Source organism: Hemitrygon akajei, chromosome 13 (genome assembly GCF_048418815.1).
Source record: "Hemitrygon akajei chromosome 13, sHemAka1.3, whole genome shotgun sequence".
NCBI lineage: Eukaryota > Metazoa > Chordata > Chondrichthyes > Myliobatiformes > Dasyatidae > Hemitrygon > Hemitrygon akajei.
Window position 1 is genome coordinate 63,421,935 of NC_133136.1, and position 24,734 is coordinate 63,446,668.

Below are 24,734 nucleotides of genomic sequence, written 5' to 3' on the forward strand. Positions count from 1 at the left end.
AAAAAAAAATCATGTACATAATGCTGAGGATCTATAAGGCACTGGTAAGGCCTCAGTTGGAATATTGTGAGCAGTTTTGAGCCCCTTATCTACGAAAGGATGTGCTAACATTAGAGATGTGCTCACTGAAACCAAAAGAGAGTTGAAAGGCATAGATAGAGTGGTGGTGGAAAGTGTATTTCCAATAATGGTGGAGTCTAGGGACCAGAGGGTACAACTCAGAAAAAAGGGATATCCATTCAGAGGATTTATTTAGCCAATGGGTGCTGAATCTATGGAATTCATTGCCATGGCTGGCTGTGAAGCCCAAGTTATTGGGTGTATTTAAGGCAGAGCTTGTTAGGTTCTTGATTAATCAGGCTGTGAAAAGTTATGGAGAGAAGACAGGTTGACAGGGAAATGGATCAGCCATAATCAAATGGTGGAGCAGATTCAACGGGCCAAATGGGCTAATTCAGCTCCTATGTCTTATAGTTTTATGGTCTATTCTGATTCAAACAACTCCCCCAATATAACCTACTATGCCCCTCGTGGCAACTAGCAGTTTTTAAAGAAAATTTCTTTGGTGAAACCAAATTTTAAAAAACCTCCATATTCAATTGTCTCCTTGAAAATTATAGGCTCTCTGCAGGGTGAAGAGCTTACTTCCAAGTTTATTGTAAGAAATCAAAGGTTCAGTGTCTGTCCTTAATAAGCAGCAGAAAATCATGTACTGTATTTTATGCAAAAGCAACTAGGGGTATATTTACATAGTCTCCTGAAAGTGGTGTTACAGAAAGATAGTTAGATGACAGACCTACTGTCAATGCTGTTGTTACGATCTTTAAATATATTTGGCTCTTTTCATCTCCCATGCATACATTTGGAACGGACATTTCTTGCAATTTCCATTGGTTTCAGCATTAAAGACAAACCAACCTCCTTAAGTCATTGAACACAGGCTCAGAGCTTAAAAATATTTGAAGATCTTACAGAAAATTCTGCCTTCAAATCTTTTAATTTGCATAGAACATACAGCCTTCAATTCTTTCTCTGTAAACACAGAGCACATTCTGCCATGTAGCTTCATGCTTCCGGGAGCAGTTCTGATGCCTAAAAGTTATAAATTTCACTTTCAATTAGAAGTTGAAATACACCATTAGATACTGAATAAATGTATGTTGTGAGAAATAATTTATCTGTGGCAGTAAAATAGTTTGATAAAACTTGTATAGAAAGAAATAATCCAAAGGAAGTGTGCATTTGTTACAATTTTAATCGCAAATGTAATACTGCATACAAAGAAAACAAGTGCAAACCTATTCAAACCACAATACAATAAAATATTTCGCAATCATAATGTATTGAAGAGAATATAGGCAGAATTTTGTGCACAATGTAGCACATGTGACTTGTTTTCTTAGTGAAAAGAATAAATTTTATTCCTTATATCATTGGCAAAAACTTGGAATCGTCATAACACTTCATTTATACAGCATTAAAGTAACGTTAAAATAAACAGTCAAGATTGGTTAGGGCCTTTCTTAGAAACAACAGCATTAGAAAATAACCAAGCTTCTAGTAATGTTATTTTAAAGAAGTAACTGAAAGAATGTTTACTGCAATAGAACATATTTGAAGAGTAATCAAATGCATGTCTTCAATGTCTGGGGTTAAAATGCTTGGCAGATTGTGCGCGTAAGTGATGGGCGTGGGGGGGAGGGAGAGCTAATTTACACAGTAAAAACAGGGTACTGCAGATCCACAAGAGAATGCCAATGCTAGTATTTGGTTCTTCCACACTGGAATAACTGCACTATGATATACAAACAAAACTAAAATTCTGATTTTATTTATTTAAAATAAATTCTGCTTTACATATCTGGTATAATTGCTGAGCTACAGTGCGTACCATTTAGGGTCTACAGAGATCTTTACAAGACTTAATGAATCAGAATGTGTGAATAGTAATAAATAGTCGGCCACTTAAAACTATTTCAGGAGTTCACTACGAATTGCTTTTCATTAGTCGCGACAGTTTTATAAATGAATATTTTTCATTGCGGTTAGTTATGTTGATTTTTCCATCAATCTTTGTTAACACTACCGAATGTTATTTAAAGATGGAGATTTGTGATAATGTTTGAATGTAATTACGTTTCACAGACATTTAGATAAGAAACTTGTATACAAGAAAGATGAAGTGGCATTTCATCTGCAATTTTTGAATATTTTTGTCTTGAAGGGATTGTGATGGCAATGTCACCTGCCTAGATCCGTTTTCTTTACACTCTTCAAGCTGCCATCGATCTCAGTTGTTCAGGATTAAACTAATTTTATTCACACCTCATTATCTTTATGGTAATTTAATTGGATTCTTTTCAAGTTAAATACTTAACATCAAAGCTTTTAAAATAAATATGTTCCTATATGTTTGTATGTTGAGCTGCAGTAATTTGAAGGTACTTGCAAATAATTATGAGCATTTAATAACCATTATAGTATTCTTGATTTGGTTCATTCCACAAATCATGGCAGATCTAAACTGTAGCCAATAAAATGTGATGTGCTGATCATATTCTGCCCTGAATCAGACAAGGCACTGTCACCCAGGAAACCTATTTTTACCTAACATTATGTTTGATTAACTAAACATTTCATAAACTTTAATTTCTTTCAAAAATATTAGTTTTTTAAAGTTTGTTACAAAGATTAAATACTTTAACGGTTTAATTTCTTGCAAGAAAACTTAAGAACATATAAAACAAATGGGGTAATAATGATAGGAGATATAAATGAATTTCCATTAAAAGATTAGTGAGGCACTAAAAGAGTATGAGTTCTTGTAGGTTAAAATGTCAGTCCCAAGTGAAATTAAAGATATTACATCTAAATTCAAATGCAAAATAGGCTTAAAAATTGAATATTCCTAGGATATAGAACAAAACATTTCATTGGTAAGAAATTCCTACAGGCCTCACATACCTCAAACCTCGGGATTTTTTTTGTCAACCATTACAAAAATGACAATCAACCCAACACAAAGTCTCAGCAGTGATACTGCAAGTGGAGCAGAGATGCAGTGATGGAAATGAAACAAACGTATCAGGCAAATAACTGCCTTTGTTCTTTATCATTATGGCAGTGACTAACATTTACCCCAGATAAGTGATTTTATAAAGCTATTATTGTAATAAGGGAAAGTCCTTGATGCTACTTAATTTGATGAAAGAATCTCTTCAGCTGCTTTACAAGCTTTAAGTAACCCATCTGAAAGATCATTATACAAGTTAGCTCACTCACAAGAAGGGTTTACACAGGATAGGATATTATTCAGCAAAGGTGCCAAGATGGGGTTTAGATATTAACTACATGTTGGGATGAGAGTAAAACCAGAAAATGCTGGAAATGATGACAGACCAGCTAGCATCTGTATTACAAAAATAAAATTCTGAAGGTTATCTAGCTCATTATACCTGGTCTGCTGAATATTTCCAGCACTTTCTTGTTTCATTTCATGAAAGCAATAGCAAATCATCTGAATTAATGTTGTAACATTAGTTTTGAAAATGTATGTTTGATATAACTGTAAATTATTGCAATATAATTCTACAGCATTCAAGACAATTTAAAATATTCAAGTTGGCCTAACTAGTATGAAGCTTTTCCTTGGAATTCCATTGGGGAGAGCTCATGAAGTCCCTGCCTCAAGGTATGGTCACAGTAAGCTGATCTCCAGCTCATTCAGTCCTATAGGGTACAAAAATGTTGCTGTAGGGAAAGCACATGGAAGCAAATGCAAGCAGATGGCTAGATTCTGCACAATCCAGATGATTGTCTAATATATTAAGCGAACATACAACTTTCAAGCAAAATAGGAGGAATCTCCAGTCATTAAAATAACCCGGATTAAGACAATTTCCTATTTGGACAGCAGATTTTGCAGCAATTACTTTATTTTTCCCTACCAACCCTTCTAAGACTTTCAATCTGAAAAATAGACCAGGATAAGAGAAACACAAAGAGTAAAACTGATCTAATAATACCTATACTGTTGCTGTGTACCTCGAAATACATTGTGCCTAACCTTGTCAAAGACTAAATTGGAAAGTAATCTTACAAAAGAAAAAAAGCACTCAGTTATTGTTGACATACAAGAATAACACAACTCTTATAGAGTCAACAATATATTATTATTCAAAATATGTCTGGGGAACTGAACTAAAACATGTTAATGTGGTGTTTCTTTTTAATTCCCAGGAGGCTCTTTAGATAGATCTCTGTAGCATGTGCTATACATAAATCAAGATCATTTGGTCATCCATTTAAGACTGACAGTCTAAGATGATTATTTGAGGGAGAGGGTTAGGGACAACCTCTTCCAGAGAAATCTTTGCCTTTATAAATATTTTTTGTAGCAGATACATTTTCCCTTGCTGTCTCTATGGGAGCTGCATACAGTCCCATTTTAATTGTTCAGTTATTAATACACATCATCAAACAATGTAGGAAAGAAAGATCAAGTGGATTTGACTTGAATCAAGTTATTATGATTCTTAGTAACTGGTTTGGACATCCAATCACAGTATATAATTTAATTTTAAGAATGTAAATAATTACAATGAGAAAGCATGCTTATTTAAGAACCTTTTCAAAGGGTTCGTTCTGGGTTTTGCTTTAACTGAGGTAACTGTTCTGCGGTACTTTATCTTGGGACATTTCAACAGTTGCATTGTAGCAATGCTGCATTCATAAATTTTGTATGACTATTCACTTGTTCTGAACTTTTTTTTAAAAACAGTGAGTCTCCAGATTGCTATTTGTGTGGTGTTGAAACGTTCCAATGTTTAAGCAACATGTCATTTTAAAATCATTTATCTTACTTAGCCAAGGCAGTGTGCAATTCAAATTTTAAAGCATCTTTGCTACAGTTCATGATTTACCTTAGAGCCAAGGGCGTGGTTGTCTAGGGGAGAAGGACATACCTTGATCACGTTGCTTTTTCATACCAAGCGAAGTCACAAATGAGTTGTGTGAATATGGGAATGGTGGCTGACTAGCTAGTCCTTGGTACTGGAAGAAGTAAGGCTGATTGTAACCATGGTTTGGAACCTTAGGTGAATTGAGATATCGTACTGTGACTGGAGGAAGCATCATCTCAAATGGCTTTAACACCAACTTCAACTCTTGTTTTGATGCAGATGAGCTTGATTTTCTACTTGACAACCTTCCTATTGAAGATACATTACTAATATTCCTTTTCACTTTATCAGGTAATGCAGGAATGGATATTTTTTGGGGTAACTTGATATTTGACCCAGTTCCACTGTTCATGGTTCTGGATAATGACTGGCTCACTGTGGAGTTTAATGCTCGGCTTGCTGGAGAATTTGCACTATCTGAAACTGATTTCTGTTCATTTAAGAATTCAGTGATCTTTGACTGAGTTCCACCAAAAGATCCGGTTTTTGGTGTAAATACTTTGTTTTTCTTTCTCTTTTCTTCCTTTTTACGAGTTTTGGCCACCTCAACGCCTTCCAGTAACCCCTTTGCTGCTGCTCGAGCCAAAACATCCTTTACAGATACTGCAGCTGAAGGGTCTCGCTTTAAATTAACAAAATTACAATTATTAGATCCTTCATTGGTCAAGTTAGTTTCTGGCAAATTTTCTTTCACAAACACAATACCCCTGGAAACAAAGGTTTCAAGAAACACCATTACCTCCAAGTTACCTTTTAAAATACAAATCCACTTTCATATTGTTCAGGCCTTTATACCAATGAGACCTGATGTAGATTGGGAGATCACTTCATTGAGCAACTTCACTCTGTCTGCCACAAAACGCGAGATCTCCCGGTGGCCACCCATTCCAATTCTACTTCCCATTCCCATTCCAACACGTCAGTCCATGACCTCCTCTACTGCGACGGTGAGGCCACGCTCAGGTTGGAGGAGCAACACCTTATATTCCGTCTGAGTAGCTTCTAATCTGATGGCATGAACATCAATTTCTCTAAATTCTGGTAATTCCCTGTTCCTATTTCTCTCACTCACCTTATCACCTTACTTGCCCATCACCTCCCTCAGGTGCTGTTCCCCCTTCCTTTTCATCCATGGTCTTGTCCTCTCCCATCAGACTCCCCCTCCTCCAGAACTGTATCTCTTTCTCCTATCAGCTTCCCAGCTCTTTACCCTAGGAGCCCTTTCTCCTCTCCCATTTTCACCTATCACCTGCCATCTTGTATTTCTTCCTCCCCTCTCCCCTCCACCTTACTCTGACTTCTCCCCTTCCTCTTCAGTCCCACTGAGGAGACTCGGCCTGAAACGTTCACCCTTATGCTTACTGTTTACCCTTTTCCCTAGATGCTGCCGGCCTGCTGTATTGCTTTGAACTTCCAGCACCTCCAGACTTTCTTGTATTATTCATTCATTATCACTTGGTCAAAAGTTTCTTTTTCCTATCAAACATCTTTGTAGAAGCACTTCAGGGACATGAGCATTGCAATAGATAAAAACAGAAGATCTACCATGCCTCTATCACAGTGACTTAAAACAAACAAAAACATTCAGTGATATGCTAAGAACAAATAATAAAAATATTTACCAATGAGCAAGTAGACTTTTTCAATGCACTAGACGTTCCAAATTATCTTTTAAATATTGATATGATCAAATCAGTGCAGATGATATTTATGTTACTGAAACCCCTTGTTACCTGGATACCTAGTAAGTTAGGTAGTTACCAGATAAAGCCCCTTGTTGCCTATCTACCTACTGAGTTAGTTACTAGCTAGCTCTGTAAATGATATAAAAACTGCAGCTGCTGCAAACCTGAAATAAAAAAGAGAAAATGTTGAGGATAATCAGTGGGTCAGGTAGCAAGGAGGAGAGAGAGACAATGTTGACATTTGATTCCCACCTTTGTGTTCTGTGCTCAGATCTCTGAGTCATACTGTAATTGTAATGCAAAAACATATAGAAATCTGAAATAAAATCTGCAACAAAAACACAAAATTCTGGAAATTCTCAGTCAACAGCATCTGTAAAAAGAAACTTATTTTGCATTTCAGATTGATGACCTTCATCAGAAAATATTTTCTTTGTAGTTGCTGACTAGTCTGCGGAGTATTTCCATTATTTGTTGTCACCATCTACAGAATGTAGGCAGTTATGAAATTCTGGCCTGTACTAATTATATTGCGATGAGTTGATTTAGGCTACAACTTGTCCGGTTGAAAGCTATTCATTAATTAATCATCCTTTACCTCAAGTCCTACAGAAAATCACAACAGCAAAGGATTAACAACTATCTAGCTCTGATTGCTGATTCCTGAATATTCTGTAAGTCACTGTGAAAAATATTTCCACACGGCTGCAGTTCATTTGCTGAAAATTGTACTGACTGTGTTATGTGTGCTGTGGCAAGATAATGTACTGCCAATGCAATGAGGATCAGAATGTCAGTCTGACTATGCAGCATCAAGTATTGGTTGTATCTGCAGAATAAAAACTACTGCTGTCATAGTGAGATGCTTCAGGCTAATTAAATTAATTCTGTGCCAGTATACTGTTCACATCATAAAAGGCACTCAAAAATCATTGCTGTAACAATAATTTGAATACACAATGAATTTTTCCATCACAATATAATAAATAGAAGCAGTAAAAGCTCAAATTTGCTCCACCATTCAAAAAGATGGCAATTGACTTTAGTACTACCTCCTGCACCAAATCAATATCCTTTAATTGGTTTGCTATCCAAAAATTAATTAGTCTCTGTCTCCGATAAATAGCAAGTGAGTCTTCAGATAATAAATTGTCAGATGAAGAAATTTCCTCTAAATGTCTGTCCTGTTATTTTGAGACTGTTTCTAAATTTTTCACCTCTAGTGTCTGAAGGGGACTGAAAAATTTATGGCTAATGCTTCTAGTTCCTATCCTCACTTTACTCAAAGCTATGATGCCTCCCATTTAGGTCAGGTGCCATATTTACTAAAAGCAGACTCAGCCTTTGCAATGCTCCTATATCCACTTTTACCTCATCTATTATCCAAGCTACCCCTAACATTCTGTAATGTAACCAGTGATTTCCAAAGGATCACTATGACATTCCTCTTGTTGCATTTACAAAGCCATTTAATTCCTTAATTCAACAGTACCTGCTTACCATATTAGAATATGAATTGCAGCTGAGACAAAGATAAAAACAGTAATTTACTTACACCTAACTATGTAACCTACCTCTCGAGTTAATACAGCAATAAAACAGCCATTAACTTGTTCCGATGGTTGAATCTTTAAGAATTTATCTGAAGCACAAGTTATTTCTGCTGGACAACACAAAGGAATAACAGGAGCACTTAGCCTGCAAGAAATAGAAATAAGTGAAGTCAAAGCTTGTGTTAAGACAGTACATCCATAGTGAATCTTATTGATCAAGCAGATTGACCTGGAATGAAATTAGTAAGTATTGGTTCTAACTCCTGTGAAGTAATACTATTTCACCATGTCAGTCCACAGGAAAATGTTTCAGCTTTCACAGAGTACAAATGATTATTGGAAACACTGTAGATTTCAAGAAAAAGTCTAGAGATATGCACCGATTTAATAACCTTGATTACGGGGAAAAAGTTGGTCTTAACCCACTCAATTGTCAGCACTTCCCCAAGCAGTTAATGACAATTTTGGTTGGGATTTTCATGCAAATATGAAACAATGTGTTAAGAACTTGTGTTTGTTGTTTTACAGAAGTGTTCCAACATTAGAACCCACATCTAGCAAGGGAACAAAGTTATAGTAATTCCAACCACTCAAGCATTTTGCTTCTCAAAGGAATTTCAAAGGAGAACTGATCTTGGGATCCAAGCAAATAATATTTTTATATAAAATACTTGATATTTGTAATGGTTTTAGTAGTTTTTAAGTAACCGTTGAAATATTCTTGGTTGACAGAATATTGGTTTGGACAATTTTGGAGGGTGTGGCAGAGGGCCACATCCTATCAGATCTGGCTTCTTCTCAGATCTGGTTTCTCAATAGTTAGCAATTAATTAACGTGTTAAAAGGAATATAACAAAGTGTTGCAAGACTATATTTTCCAAAACAAGTTCTGGAGATACCTTACTTTCCTGCACACAATTTAAATGGACTAATATTTGGATTAGAATCTTTACAGTTTGGCTTATGGAACTGGACCATAAGATCATTAGATATAGGAGCAGAATTAGGCTATTTGCATCGGCTCCACCATTTCGTCGTGGTTGATCCAATTTTCCTCTCAGCCCCTATCTCCCGCCTTCTCCCCGAATCCCTTCATGCCCTGACCATTCAAGATTCTATCAATCTCTGCCTTAAATATACATAAAAACTTGGCTCCACAGCTGCCTGTGGCAAAGAATTCCATAGATTCATCACTCTGTTTAAAGAAATTACTGTTCATCTCCATTCTAAAAGGGTGCCCCTCTATTCTGAAGCGGTGTCCTCTGGTCCTAGACACCACCACCCCCCCATCACAGGAAACATCCACTCGATCAAGACCTTTTACCATGCAATATGTTTCAATGAGGCCACCTCTTATTTTTCTGAATTCTAGTCAATACAGGCCTAGAGCCATCAAATACTCTTCATATGACAAGACAATCAATCCGGGAATCATTTTTGTGAACCTCCTTTGAACCTTCTCCAGTATCAGTACATCCTTTCCAAGGGGCCCAAACCTGCACACAATACTAAAGTGAGGCCTCACCAGTGCTTTATAAAGTCTCAGCATTATTTCCTTGCTTTTATATTCTAGTCTTCTTAAAATGAATGCTAACATCTCACTTGTCCTCCTCACCACAGACTTAACCTGCAAATTAACCTTCAGGGGATCTTGCACAAGGACTCCCAAGTCCCCTTTACATCTCAGTTTTTTTTGTATTTTCTTTCCATTTAGAAAATAGTCAACCTTTTCATTTCTTCTGCCAAAGTGCATGACCTTACACTTCCCGACACTAATCCTTCTGCCATTTCTTTGCCCATTCTCCTAAGTCCTTCTGTAGCCTCTCTACTTCCTCAAAACTACCTGCCACTCCACCTGTCTTCATAGTGTCTGCAAACTTGGCCACAAAGCCATCAATTCCATCATCCAATCATTGACATATAACATAAAAAGAATTGGTCCCAACACAGACCTCTGTGGAACATCACTAGTCACTGGTAGCCAACCAGAAAAGGCCCCCTTTATTCCCACTCTTTGCCTCCTGCCAATCATGCTTTATCCATGCTAGAATCTTTCCTGTAGATAGTGTCATAAAGAGAACTTTTGGCAAATTGGCCTTCATAAAATAGAGCACTGAGTACAGGATTTGGAATGTTATGTTGAAGTTATAAAACAGTGAAGAAGTCAAATTTGACTGTGCAGTTCTGGTCACCTAAGTTACCAATAAGCTTGAAAAAGTGCAAAGAAAATTTCTAAGGATGTTGCCAAGAATTAAGGACCTGAGTGTTAGGGAAAGGTTGAATAGGTTAGGACTATTTTTCGTGGAGTGTAGGAGAATGAGGGATTATCTTACAGGTATCAAAATTATGAGGGGTGTAGATCAGGTGAATATTCTCTTAAGTAATGATTTAGTCTTGATGAATCTGCCAAACTGTTAAAGCTCTGTAGCTGTGTCAATCTTCCTGAAGGAAAGCAATTAAGATATTTCCCTTTGTAATCTTAAGTATTTTTATTTGTTGATCTCATATTTACATTGGATGCCTTGTAAGAGCCAATCAATTCAAAATTTCATTTTGTTAAGAGGTATAGTTCTAGATGAAGAATAGTATCTGTTATCAATAGGGCAATCTTGTGAAGCAGATGTTACAAAGATATGTTTCTACACATAATGCCTTTTCAGAACCTCTCTGAACAGTAACCAAACATGACAAAATCTCACTGGTACTCTTGACAATTCTGGTTAACTTCTTTGACTCAAATTATGCTGCTCAAAGGAACAACTAGTTCTAAACCTTTACCATGGTACAACAAAATGTATACTTTTAAGGGGAAAAGCTTAAAAATATACACGTTTAACAAAGACTCAATCTTAACTATTTTCTAGTGTGTTGCAATTGAAGCAAAAAGGATTGCTCATTACTACAATGACCAAACAAAAGTTTGGTGAAGGATCTAGTCTACCGTCCTTTGCCCACAATTAGAAGTATCAAACTTGGAGGAAGTATAGCTTTATTACCTGTCCTTTCCAGCTGTTATTAGGTCCTGGGTATATATAACCTCACCTTCAGCAGCCACACATCTTGCTTAATGTCAAAAATGACAGGAAACTAGGGAGAATTTTCTTTTTGATGCCAATAATTTTAATTCTCCTCAATCTCTTTGAAACCATACTCAGGGAAATACGGACTCGTCACATGTGGTTGGTTACTTATCTCACATTCATAATGTCAATTTCTGAACAAGGCTGTGAAAGGCCTGGACCTGATGTAACAGTTCGGGCAGAACCCAAAATTAACAGATCAAGTGCTACTTAAAGGCAATCAATTTGCTAGTCATTTGGAAGTAGACTGAAAAAGAGGCATATGGTCAAATTAAATTTGTCCTTGTTAGGAGATTCTGGGCAATATTCAACACTGTCTATAGGCCATGTAAGATACACACTGCTAGTCTTACCTGAAAGCACAAGAATTGAAATGAGACTCTTAAAATATTTCTCAGAACTGCTTGGAGATTTGCTAATTATCATATGGAACAATGCCAAGAATGTCTCTTCAGAAACTGAATAATTACCAATGATTTGTAATGAAAACTACATAAACTCAGTATCTTCCATGGGCCTTCAGTAATGATTAAATAAATTACTGAGAACTTAAAAATGCCATGTAGAAATAAACAGTGAAAAACAGATGTAGATTATTATTGTAATAGCATAATATTTAAAGTTGTGATTCTATTTGTACGTGTGCAAGAGATAGTTCATGTTTAATGTACCTGTAAGATTGGACTTTGCTTCCTTCTAGTTTCTTTCCCAATACTGGCTTCACTACTTCTTCATTCTCCTCAGGGTAAATTGAGCATGTAGAATAGATAATGGCCTGGACTTTAGGAACTATTGAAAGATGCACATGTTTAAATTCACATAAAAACATAACACATTGATTTGCTAAAATAATTACCCATCTTAACTAGTATCTTGATGATACTCCACATCCACTCTCAAGTCATTGCTGCATTTTTGTATTTTGTCATTTACACCAAGATCATGGCATGTACCATCCAGATTTCATGTTAATAAAGGAGACAGGCGACACGTAATGAAAATACAGTACTCAGGAGTAAATAAATCAATGTTTTTTTTCTTTCTGTATTACAATTAGTCTCATTCAAAAGGTAAAGACATTCTAAAAGAAACAACATCTATGAGGCTGTACTTAACACAACATCGTCATTTGAATGGCAGCTTTAAAAAAAAATTCTAAAATCTTACTTTGCCTGTACATACACTTTGATTTTCTTAACTGCTCCCAACTCTAGGGAGATGTTTCCTCAAGGATAATGATTATGGATATGTTAATTTAATTTGTATATCTACAAAATTATTTAATGAATCACTTGCTGCAATTTTGTAACCATTGTCAATTTGTTTCTTGAATGCAAGAACCATTCTTATACTTGTCTATTATATCCGGGCACTAGCATCTCTGTAAAAAGCATAATTGCTAGGATTTTTCACTTTATTAAGTTTACAGAGAGCATCTTTTCTAAAGTCACATAAAGGACAGAGGCTAGTAAATATTAATTTTACCCATGAAAATCCCAGAATTCAGAGTCATGGGTACAAATGTGAAGTATACCAATTGCCTAAAAGTCAAAATTGATGTTGTCAACGAACAACCAACAACAAAGCCCAGTACTGTGAATACATAAACAAAACAAAATGCTTTCTTTTTTCTTGGGTCCTTTAGTTATGCTTATAACAAGGATGGTGAATGCATGACATCAATTTTTCCTCTCAAAACAGAAAACTAATTTCTGTTTTTTTCCTGCAGACTACACAAACTGCAATAACTGTCATCAATCAAGAGCTGACATATGATAAAATGGAACAGCTTATACAGACAATAAAACAAACATGGAATCTGATTCCAAGCACCCTGATTAACGACCCAAAGTCTGCTGTTTGACACTTATATTACCTCTGTGTGCCTTATCAGAAATTCCAGCCACAAGACATGGACACATTCAAAATGGTGTACAATAAAAATGTCACAATGCCTTAAAAGGCATTAAATATAACAGCCATAAGAAATTAATTTTACTAAATAACTACCTTAGATATTTGGGCAAATTAAGTCTTGAATATTAGTGCAGAAAAACCATTTTTCCAAATGGGTGTAGAGGAAAACATTTCAAATCTTGTTCAAAGGAAAGAAAACAATGCACAGAAACCTGGTGTTTTCTATTTACAATATCAAACAAGTACAGAAAACTTGCTTTCAAAAATGAAGACGCAAGAAAGTAATTTTTAATTGCTAATGTTTCAATTACCATTTAAAAGGCAGCTTTGTTTTTGAAATGTTGCTATACAAGTAAACAGTATCCTGATTTACTTAACAACACACACAAAATGCTGGTGGAACACAGCAGGCCAGGCAGCATCCATAGGGAGAAGCACTGTCGACGTTTCGGGCTGAGACCCTTCGTCAGGCACTTCGTCGACAGTGCTTCTCCCTATAGATGCTGCCTGGCCTGCTGTGTTCCACCAGCATTTTGTGTGTGTTGTTGTTTGAATTTCCAGCATCTGCAGATTTCCTCTTGTTTGCTCCTGAGTTACTTGTTAAAGAATGGTATTATATTGATCACTACAAAGGATCAGCAACCTAAAGATTGTCAGTTTACCTTCAAATTAAATCCAATCAATTTAGTAATATAAGGCCTAGTTCTATGTTAGAATGTAAAAAAAACACACAATTGGTTCACAAATGTCCTTCAGACAAATATGCATTATTGTTCAAATACAGTTAGTTAAAAACATGAGAAGGAAAGAATACAAGGTATAGGGGCAGGAGTACGCCATTTAGCCCTTTGAGTGTGCTCTATAATTCATCGATTATAGCTGTTTTCTACCTCAATTTCCCCTTTCTGTGTCCACCCATCCTCTCCCCAATAGTTTAACACTTGCCAACAGTTCTGGTAAACCTGCCCACAGTGATATTGATCCCTACTGAGCTGAGGTGTAATTGATCCTCTTGTGCATGACATACCTTCTCCAGAAGAATTCCAATGATCCTGCCTTTCAGCTTCCTCCCTAGATCCTTATATTCACTATTTAGAACCTCACTCCTTTTCCTATTCATGTCATTGGTACCTATATGAATCTGGCACACCCCATTTTGGAGTCTTTTAAATGTCCACAGAGTCTTCTGAATGTTTCCCTAACTATTAAATCCTCTATCACCACCATTCTCCTCTGAGCCAGAGAGCCAGACTCAGTACCAACTTGTTCCCTCCCAACAGTATCCAAAGCAGTATACTTGTTATTGAGAGGAATGGCCACAGGAGTATCCTGCACTATCTGCCTATTCACTACCTGCAATTTAGGTGTGGCTGCCTCACTGTAGAACCTATCTATGAACTCTTCACTCTTTTGAATGATCGGTTGTTAATCCAGTTCCAGTTCCCCAACAGACTCTAAAAGGAGCTGCTCCCAGATGCACCGCTCACAGATGTAGCTATCAGGTACACTGGAGGTTTCCCAGATTTGCCGCATCACACAAGAAGAGCACACCACTATCCTGGGATTCATTTTCACTACTTCAGCTAGAAACAGAAACTTGACAGATTTCTGCCTCTTGAACCAAAGTCTCAGTTCCTCACTCTAATCCTGCCCCACTCATGCAATGACTGCTCCACTTAAAACTTACTTTTATAGGTCCTGCTTGCTTTTTAAACCTGGCCCTAGTGAAATCATGGGTGAAATATCATGTGCACATCAAATCTCCCAAACCAAGCAACAATTTACTTGCAGTAGAATGATGCAGCAATGGTTTACTGGAGTAACACATACAAAATGCTGGAGGAACTCAGCACATCCAGCAGCATCTATGAAAAGAAATAAACAGTCTATGTTTCAGGTCACCTTCTTAATCTGGCTTCTTCCTTTCCACTCGTAATGAAGAGTCTCGCCCTGCAACATCAATTGTTTATTCCTTTCTATAGATGCTGCCTGACCTGTTAAATGGTAATGGCTCCACCAACATATTGTATGTGTTACTCTGAATTTACAGCATCTGCAAATCTCTTGTGTTTAAAGGTTTATCAGATTCATTCATGGAATAGAGTGTGGAATTGTGCCATAAAAGGGGATTAAGCAAATTGGGCCAATATTTATGTTCATGAAAATGAGAGGTAGTTTCACTGAACCATGTAAAATTCTTACAGGGCTTGACAGATCAGGTCCAGGAATGATGCTTTCACTGACAGGCATATAGAACTAAGGGTCACAGTCTCACAGGGGTTGGCTATTAATGACAGATGAGATTAAATTTCTTCGCACGGAGAGTAGTAAATCTTTGACCAATGGGGCTATAAAAACACAATTGCAACATACAAAATGCTGTAGGAACTTAGTGGATCAGACAGCACTTAAGAAAGGAAATGGACGTTTGGGTGAAGACTCTTCATCAGAACTGGAAAGAAAGAAGCGAGATAGCCAGTGTAAAAAGGTGAGTGGGGGAGGAGGGAGAAGGGGTAGAAGGTAGTAATTTCAGCATTTTGTGTTTTGCTCCAAACTTCCCGCATCCAGTCTTTTACATGTCTCATAGAAGCTCAGTTGCCAGGTTTTGTCAGGGTAAGGACAAGCAGACATTAAGATGATAAGATGGAATTGATGTAGGAAAATGGCACTTAAGTAAAATATTAGCAATGATCTAGCTAAATAGTGGAAAGTAACCTGGCACAAGTAAAGTGGGTTTTAATTTAATTACATTGTTTTAAATGATTTAATTGGTTTAAAGTATATATTTTAATTTCTATTCTTTAATCTAATTTCTGCTTGTCCTGAATGAGAAACTGAAATATATAATCTTCAAATTCAGCATTATCACCCTGAAGCATGTTATAAGCACAGACCATGAGTGAATTCTGACCATTCTAAACAAATATTATTCCCAGATGGATTAATTCTCATTTTACTTTCTATATCATTCTTCAGCTTACATCTAATAGCATGCATCAAGTCCTCTGCTTGTTTTTCAGCCAGTGATCTGAGTTTCTCTTCTGATACTTTTTCCTGAGAAAGCTCCTGCAGTAGAGTTGTATCTAGAGAGGTAAAAGCAGATGGAAGATAAATTAACAAAAAAAATAAACAACATAGTGAAAAAGCATGAAAGGGGTAAATGATGTTGTCTCTGTCTTATAACATCCTGAAACAAATCTAGAAGGTTGTCACTGCACCTGCATCTCACATAAACCCATTCACAACACTTAAACACCTAATCCCTCTGAAGTTGTTTTGCTGCTAAGCAAATCCAGATCCTTAAACGGTGAAATCTGTATGGCTGCAGAACTTCATTTGATAGTATGACCAGAAACCTATCCGTAGAATGGCCAAAAAACCTTTGACAGCAAGAAACGCCTCGGTCCTGGATTTTGCCAGCTGTCAAGGGTTACTATTCATCGCTTTCAAGTATTCATTCTGGAATTTTAACAGAACTAAAACACCTGGGCCATCAATAAAATTGAGGAAAGTCTGCTTTTGATAACTGCTAACAGAAGTTATCTCAGGATATCTTAACATTAATAGTTCAATTTCTTAACTAATTTACAATGAGGAAGATCTATGAGAAAAATTAGTGAGAATGTCTTTTCTTCATCAAGAAAATCACACCATGAATCATAAACTCTTTGGTACATTTTTTAAGCTCTTCTCCTGACATACCAAACAAACCATTACTTCTACCTCTGATGCAGTGATACAGAGCATCACAGGAGATATTCTATGGCTTGTTCTCTTAACGTGCACAATGGTCAATTGCTTACAGACCCATTAATTGCATTTTTCTAGCCTTGCTTCGCTCTTGTCAGGCACTTCCGTATATAGAATTTGTAATTGGAGACAGATGCTAACTCATCACTGAAGAACTGTGGGCAATTCTTCACCAAGTCCACTTAATAGCTTGTCACCTAATCTTTCCAAATCTTTTTTGCAGAACTGTAGTTCTTATTGATTCTGTAGGTGTAATAATAAAAGAGAAAATGCTCTTTTATAATAGTATATTAGCTGCTAACTATAAAAAAGGTATCAGTCATCAGATTCTTTTGCCAACTGGTCATTGTTACTGGCCACTTTCTTATATCAAGGAACTTCATATCAAAGTGTGCAGATAGGCGAGGAAAAAGGATGGCTTTAAGACAAGCTGTGCTGATTTTGCAAGCACCATTAGGATGACTCCAATTTGCTCTCTGTTACCTAGACATCCCCAGCTGTGTGGGCATACTCAACTACAAAGTGGTAATGCAGTAGTTTGCAAGGTGGGTGGATGTGCTTCCTGCTTAGAAATTGTGATCCTACAGAGAACAGTGGTGTGGTTTAAAAAACATTTTCTCTTAACTTTGAGCAGAGCTATTTGAGCACACATTGCTGCATTAATCCCCATGTCCCTAATTCCTTAATTTCAACAAATCTAGCAATGTATCTTGAATAACTTCAATGGCTGAACCTCCACAATTCTCCCAGACAGAGAATTCCAAAGATTCACTTCCTTCTCAATAATAAAATTCCTTTATAATCGCAGTCCTATGCAGCCAACTCCTTATTTTTGAGACTGCGAGCTCTGGTCCCTTAGAAACCAAACAGTGAAACTCTCCTTTCATGGACTTATGCTGAGTGGCCAAGGAATGGCCAATTCAGGGTGAATACAAGTCCGACAGTACAATACAGCAATCAGGCTGAACACTAGCATGAACATTGAATTCTCCAACTTGCAGTAATTCCCTCCCTCTTCCTTCCCCCATCCCATTTTCACTCCAGCTCCTCCTCCAGCTGCCTATCACCTCTCTCATGATTCTGCCTTCTTCTACTACACATAGTGCTTTCCCCCTACATTCCTTCTTCAACTTTCCTGCCTATCCCCTCCCTGTTTCCCCTCCCCCACCCCTTGATCTTTCCCCTTGCTGGTTTTTCACCTGGCACCTACCAGTCTTCTCCTTCCCACCTCCCCCCCTCCACCTTCTTTATAGGGCCCCTGCCCCTCCCTCTTCAGTCCTGACGAAGGGTCTCGGCCCGAAACGTTGACTGCTCGTTTCCACGGATGCTGCCTGACCTGCTGAATTCCTCTAGCTTGTTGTACGTGTTGCTTTGACCCCAGCATCTGCAGTGCACTTTATGTTAGCAATCAGGTTGTTCTATGTGAGCTGCTGAGTAGTTATTGTGAATTTGATTAGCAGTTACATTTGATGTGACAACGGTCACCCAGCCATTTTTATATCAAGACAGCGTTCTCAGTTATCTATTTCCGAGCAGTTGCATCTTCTTTTGATTCTCTGGGGTTTCTCTCAGTGTAATAGTCAAGTTGGTACTCCTTTCCCATTTACTGTAAATGTACAGTTGTTAACTGAGTCATGTATAACAGTCCCCTGGGCTTGGAAAGTCAGGCAGTTTTCTTTACAGTTCTCAGAGTTTTGTAATTCTTCTCACAGTCAGGTGTGATGTTTCCAGACCGCTCCTTAATCTACCAAGTTTATTTCCTTCAAGTTGTTACATCTGTAGAGAGGACTTTTTATTCCACAGATATACAAGAATAAACTCGGTGGCCACTTTATTAGATACAACTTTACACATGCTCGTTAATGCAAATATCTAACCAGCTGATCAATGTATAAAAGCATGCAGACACAGTCAGGAGGTTCAGTTTTTCTCTGGAATGGTTGTTGGTGTCAGACGAAGGATTTTAGCCCGAAACGTCAACTGTTTATTCTCTTCCATAGATGCTGCCTGACCTGCTGAGTTCCTCCAGCATTTTGTGTGTATTACTTTGAATTCCAGCTTCTGCACATTTTCTCTTGTTTAGGAATCATTAGCTCCTGTGCTTATCTTTATATTATATCACGAAGGTAATACTATCAAGATATTAGCTGTAATCTGTAATCATCCTTCAAGGTAAATTGAAAGAACTGATAGTGTCCATTATGATAAGAGCACTTACTAAAAATCCTCACTGCAAATCTTTTGGGTAGAAATGCTGTGCATGTTTGACATTTTGAATGGTTGATAGATTTGCCCTTCCAGGAGGTGACCTCTGAGGAGTTGTCCAGGATGTATCCTGGGTAGGTAACCATTATGCATCCCAGATTCATAGTAAAATACTGAACCAAAATTCTGCCTTGGGACAACCAAAATAATTCAGATCTGTTTATAGTATAAATTGAGTGTTTTCCTGATAAAATATATTGTCTGGAGATTTCTGCAAAGCTGCAATCAATCTGCTTCAATAACTTCATTGGAAAGCAACCTATAATTTAAAAAGGAAAGCTGTTACCCATCTGGTTAAGTTATAGAGCCTTAGAGATTTTTTGGCCATTATAAAACCATAAATTGCTGCCATGCAGCCATTTCTGTCCTCCATTATATTAACTTTTCTGCCCAGATTTGCACTCTGTTAATATTGCTGTTGCTCAGCTTGCAGTATGCTTGTATTCAAGAAGGACCTCAGGGGGATATTTTATCCAGCTTCTATCTGCCTACCTTTTCAGCAAGATTGGAATTGGGAATTCAGTTAAATGAGTACTCCTTCTTTTCTTCCCTGCAATCTTTTCAACTGATTGCTTGTGCTCCAGTGCATGATAACAATTTTATTACAGCCATATACAATATATAGGTTAACTTTACCTCCACGTTCATTTAAGATAAATTCCACTGGATTGCTGATGCCGGATGCCGAACACTGAGGCACAATTAGAATAACCTTAGCCTTTTGTAAACGTGGATCTATAGGTTCGATGTCAGTGAATCTCTGGGGTATCAGCTTTATGTCTGTAAAGAAATCAGACAAGACAGTTCAGGCCACTTACATTTGACCAAAGAAATTACATTTTTCTTTCTTTCATGCAATATTCTGCTAATTATTCTTGAAATTTTCCAGTTTTTACATTTTCAAGAGAGTACTAAAGCTGAGAACTAGGACACTTACTTTTATATTCACAGTGACAGCATCAATCTCTCCCTGAACAAATAAGCTACAACCACTATGCTCTTTCTACACCCAATTGCAGCAATGAAGTTTTCTTTTACCACTTCCAAGTAACTTTGCAATGATATCAAGTTTCAAAATGTACTCATTTTAAATATAAATTCACTACCATAGACCAATTATTCCAAGTACAGTTTTTAAAGCAGGAGTATTTCCTGCTTACAAATTTTGAAGCTAGACTGAAGAGATCAAAGCCACGCCATGGTAGTGTAGAAGTTGGCGCAACACTATTATAGTTCAGAGTGTCAGTGTTTGGAGTTCAACCCCAGCATCCTCTGTATGGAGTCACTGTACGTCTTCCCCGTGGAATGACTGGGTTCACTCCAAATGCTCCAGTTTCCTCCCACAGTCCAAAGATGTATCAGGTAGTTTAACTGGTCATTGTAAATTGTCCCACTATTAGATTAGGGTTAAATGGGGGCTGTTGGGGGCTGCTGAGCTGTATGTCTCGAAGGGCCTATTCCATCCCTAAAGTAAAATAAAAATAAAAGCCTGTATCCATCTGGCTAATTTTATGTTTAAACACCTCATTTTGATTGCAAATTTGCAAGTATATTTGGTGTATTTCTTCCATATTAGAAAATATAAAACTAAAACAAATTATTGCCTAAAAATTGTTACATTGTATGAGATTTATGAAGTACTGTACATTAACATGGGTAGGAAGCTAAATAAAAAACAGTAAATGAAGAGTCGGATTTAAAATGGAATTTTTTAAAGATTACTTGGCTGTTACTCCTAGGATGAGACAAGAATCAGTAACAGGCATAATATGCAACATAATAATAACCTAATGAGATGAAAGGACAGAGTGTGACCCATCCAGATTTGCTGACTACATAAAGCCAGTTGGAAGAGTGAGTTGTGTAAATGACACAAAGGATAGAGGATTTTAAATAGGTTGAGTGAGTGGGCAGAAAGGGAACAGATGGAGTATAATATGGGAAATGCAAGGTTAAATGACAATCTAGTTAGATGACTGGAAATGTTCTAGTTTCAAAAATCATGCTGATGTACAAAAGGACTTGAGTGGGCAAATTCATAAAATGAAAAATATTAACATTCAGGTACAGCAGGCAATTAGGAAGGCAAATTGTACGACTGCTGTTACAAAATGCAATACAAGCTTAAGTCTTGCTACAATTGTTCAGAGTTTAGGTGAAACAGACTACAGTGAGCATTTTTAGTCTTTGAATCAAAAAGATATTCTTGTCTTGGAGAGTGTAAAATAGGTACAATACATTTGATTCCTGAGAAGAAGGGGTTGTCCTCAGGGATGAGAATGAAAAAAAAAACTTTAAATCCTAAGATTTCACTAAAATATACCAAATATTCTTTTTATGCATAATATTTATTTTGTCATTTATAGTAATTTTATGTCTTTACACTGCCACAAAACAAAATAACATCATGTGATAATAAGTCAGTGATAATAAATCTGATCTGATTTAGTGGGACAGCTGCTAAAAGTCATTTCCTTTTGTTTGGAGAACATGAAACCAGGTGACATGAACATAAATTAAGTGGCCATGTAAAGATACAAAAGCAAGAGTTGGAACATGGTTCCTTGAACCTGCTCCACCACTCAATAAAAAACTGGCCTCAACTCGACATTCCTTCCTTCACTCCTTTCCCCTTTCATAGTGAGGTAAATATTTTCATAAATTCAGGACAGTTGTGAGGGAATGGATGATCTATTCTGGATTTCATTCTTTGTCTTTAGCTTGCCTGTACTTAGTGCTTTTCAACCCACTGTGTAGTGTAGTGGCATCTGTTAGTCTGGCGAGACCATGGATCTGCACCTGGAAAGTCCGCTGGAGTATCCTCTCCAGGGCACAGGTCTGGGCAATCACTCAATTTTCAAATATTTGCTGTTTAACTTCCTCCCCATTATTGGGTAGGCATAGATAGTCAAAAAAAAAGCCACCTCTTTCAAACCTTCAGAAGAAAATTAATTGGTTTAAATTATCTTGCATAATTAAACTGGATGCATTAAAATGGCACTTAGGAAGCTATAAATTCATAAAGCTGGAAAACTATACCTGAATTGAACATCCTCCTTTATCAATCATCATGCAGACATTTGAATTCAACGTTTGAAATGTGATTACTGCTAAAATCTATAGTTTGATGCAAGCAATTACAAATTTTGGTCTTTGCCTTGGCCTGTAAAGTGAAGGTTATGATTTTCAACAAGACCTATAGCCCAAAGGCTTCATTTATGTTAGAAAAGGTCCTCTTTTATAATTCCTTCCATAGTGGAGAAAATAAATTGGGAAGGAGATGATCGAATCAGAGAAAAGATCATGTGGTTAGGGGTGGGGGTAAGGGATGCCGTGGGGTTGGAAGGATGATTTTGAAGGAGATCTGGGAACTGCAAACATCAGTAGCAAAGGAAGATGATGATCAATGCCAATAGAAACCTGAAGAAGAAGTTTAACCGGAGGACAGCAGTCCAGGTAACATGAAGTGCTTTAGTCAACACTGAAGCAGGCCTGAGCTCTCACATCAGGGTCTATTTGTTACCTTCCCGGCTCTTAAAACGTAGTGAAGTCTGCGAAAAGAGCAACAGACGAGCACTCTACACTGCTTGACATCCTTGTGCACTTCCAACAGCATTCACAGGCTAGCACCTCATTCTTGTGGATGTGCCATCTACAATTTTGCCTCAGTCTGCTGCTCGGACCTGAACGTGATCCTCAATGCAAAGTTTACACATCCTACTTTGATGATCTGCAATTAATATTTTTGTGTTGCATCTAATGACAACTCATCTGTGAATTAAAGAGAATGCAAATAATGAATAGTTAACCAATTAAACACACACTTTTACAACCCATTTTTTCAAACAGGTTCCTCAGTTCACTTTGTTCCAATTCTGACTTCACCCCACAAACATAGACTTTTGAAGAGCTCTGATTAATCAGAGCAGACATATGGGCAATAGTCATCCGCGAGCCTGAATTCGTAACAACAATATCATCATCCATGTTCATTAAGGGCTTTACAGAATGCGGTGCGAGGCTTCGACTTTTATCCTAGAGAATAAAAATGGAAATGGATCATTACTATCATTTATATGGAAGAACCCAAGACAAAAATTATTATTTCTGCAATTTAGTCATAAGTAGGAATTTTTAAAACTAATATTAAATTCTTCATAACTGTCCTCAATTCCTCCTCTTACTTGGATGATCATCTTGTAACTGGTAACAAGTTCCATGTTATAAAGCTTTGATGTTAGCTGAGTTGGAAAAAGTAGCACATCTTGGCAATGTCGATCCTCACAAAAGGACAGTCCCTCAAGATCACTAGCGCATTTCACCTTGGTAAAGCCTTTACTCTCCAATAAAGCAGTAACATCTTCAACACTGTCAAATCACAATGGGGCACGGTTAGGGCAGCATCAAAAGCTTGTAAAGTAAAATAAAGTTCTATCATGCAAACTACATTTTCATATACCCACAGAAATCTTACTATTTGACATATAATAACTACGACGTTATTGTCTGCCAGACAATCTTGGTGCTCAGGGTACCACTGAAAAATTACCAGTTATTTCCATTCAGTAGTTAGCTAATGACCATCAACTAGCAGAACTTATTGCCACCACCAACACTTTTGGATGCATAGTACAAATCAAAGTAATACACACAAAATGCTGGAGGAACTCAGCAGACCCGGCAGCATCAACGGGAAAGAATAAACAGTCAATGTTTCGGGCTGAGACCCTTCATCAGGAATTGCAGGCAGGTTGGGTATAATGTCTTATATTAATTTACCAACAGTAAAACAAAGTATGGGTATATCTTCACTAATATAGAATGTAAGTAGCACAGAATTATAAAACATTACCTGGTCTTTAATAAGTTCACCCAAGCATACAGTGGCAAAGAAGAAGCACGTTTTTCTTGATTTCTCACAGATTCAGGAAGAATTAAGTCTATGGAGATGGCGTTATTTTTAATCCGACACCGAGCAAGTGCAGCAGCAAGCTTTGTTTTACAACTATAGAAAAGAAAAACATCAAGTTGTTTTTAATTTCCCATACTAGTTACAGTGCATTAATTTACAAACATGTGCACTTATTTCAGGTACATATACTGTAAATTGTCATTCACCTTCCTCCTTCTTAAATTTAAATGCCTTCTCCTCAACAAAAGAAGACAAACCTTTGTGTGGCTGGCAGGTCCCTCATCCTTTTGTTTCTATTTCACCTTGAGAGCATCTCTTATAACTCTCCTCCTCTTCAAACTCCATATATTTTTAGCAAATCCAGTGTGATTCTCTCTGAAAATACATTCACCCCTCCCTTCCTTTATGGTATAATGAAGGGAACGATGTCTTCCCTAACATTCTGGTCCACTTGTAGATCATCTCTAATGCACATCATCTCTCTGTCCCTTGGCTTTGGAATATGGAATTGCATTATCTCCCCCTTTGGCTTTTCTTGTCTTTAATAATAAGAGCTCCAAATAGTTTCCAAATGAAACTACAAGTTAGCATTCTGCATTTGCTGCTCTCAA

The 24,734-nt window shown here is 37.1% G+C and overlaps 1 protein-coding gene across 2 annotated transcripts in view; it reads right to left on the bottom strand.

Moving 5' to 3' along the window:
• Positions 1-1,224: 1,224 nt before the first annotated feature.
• The window catches only part of LOC140737938 (putative methyltransferase NSUN7), a 94,654-nt gene continuing 71,144 nt past the window's right edge, over positions 1,225-24,734 (bottom strand). For both annotated transcript variants that reach the window (XM_073064783.1, XM_073064784.1), the window contains 8 exons: positions 24,064-24,216; positions 23,396-23,579; positions 23,036-23,246; positions 19,848-19,991; positions 16,178-16,279; positions 11,951-12,068; positions 8,221-8,344; positions 1,225-5,583 (listed from right to left, as the gene is read on the bottom strand). In XM_073064783.1, the coding sequence (XP_072920884.1) occupies positions 4,924-5,583; positions 8,221-8,344; positions 11,951-12,068; positions 16,178-16,279; positions 19,848-19,991; positions 23,036-23,246; positions 23,396-23,579; positions 24,064-24,216 (1,696 nt within the window). In that variant the 3' untranslated portion in view covers positions 1,225-4,923. The remainder of the gene's footprint in view (positions 5,584-8,220; positions 8,345-11,950; positions 12,069-16,177; positions 16,280-19,847; positions 19,992-23,035; positions 23,247-23,395; positions 23,580-24,063; positions 24,217-24,734) is intronic.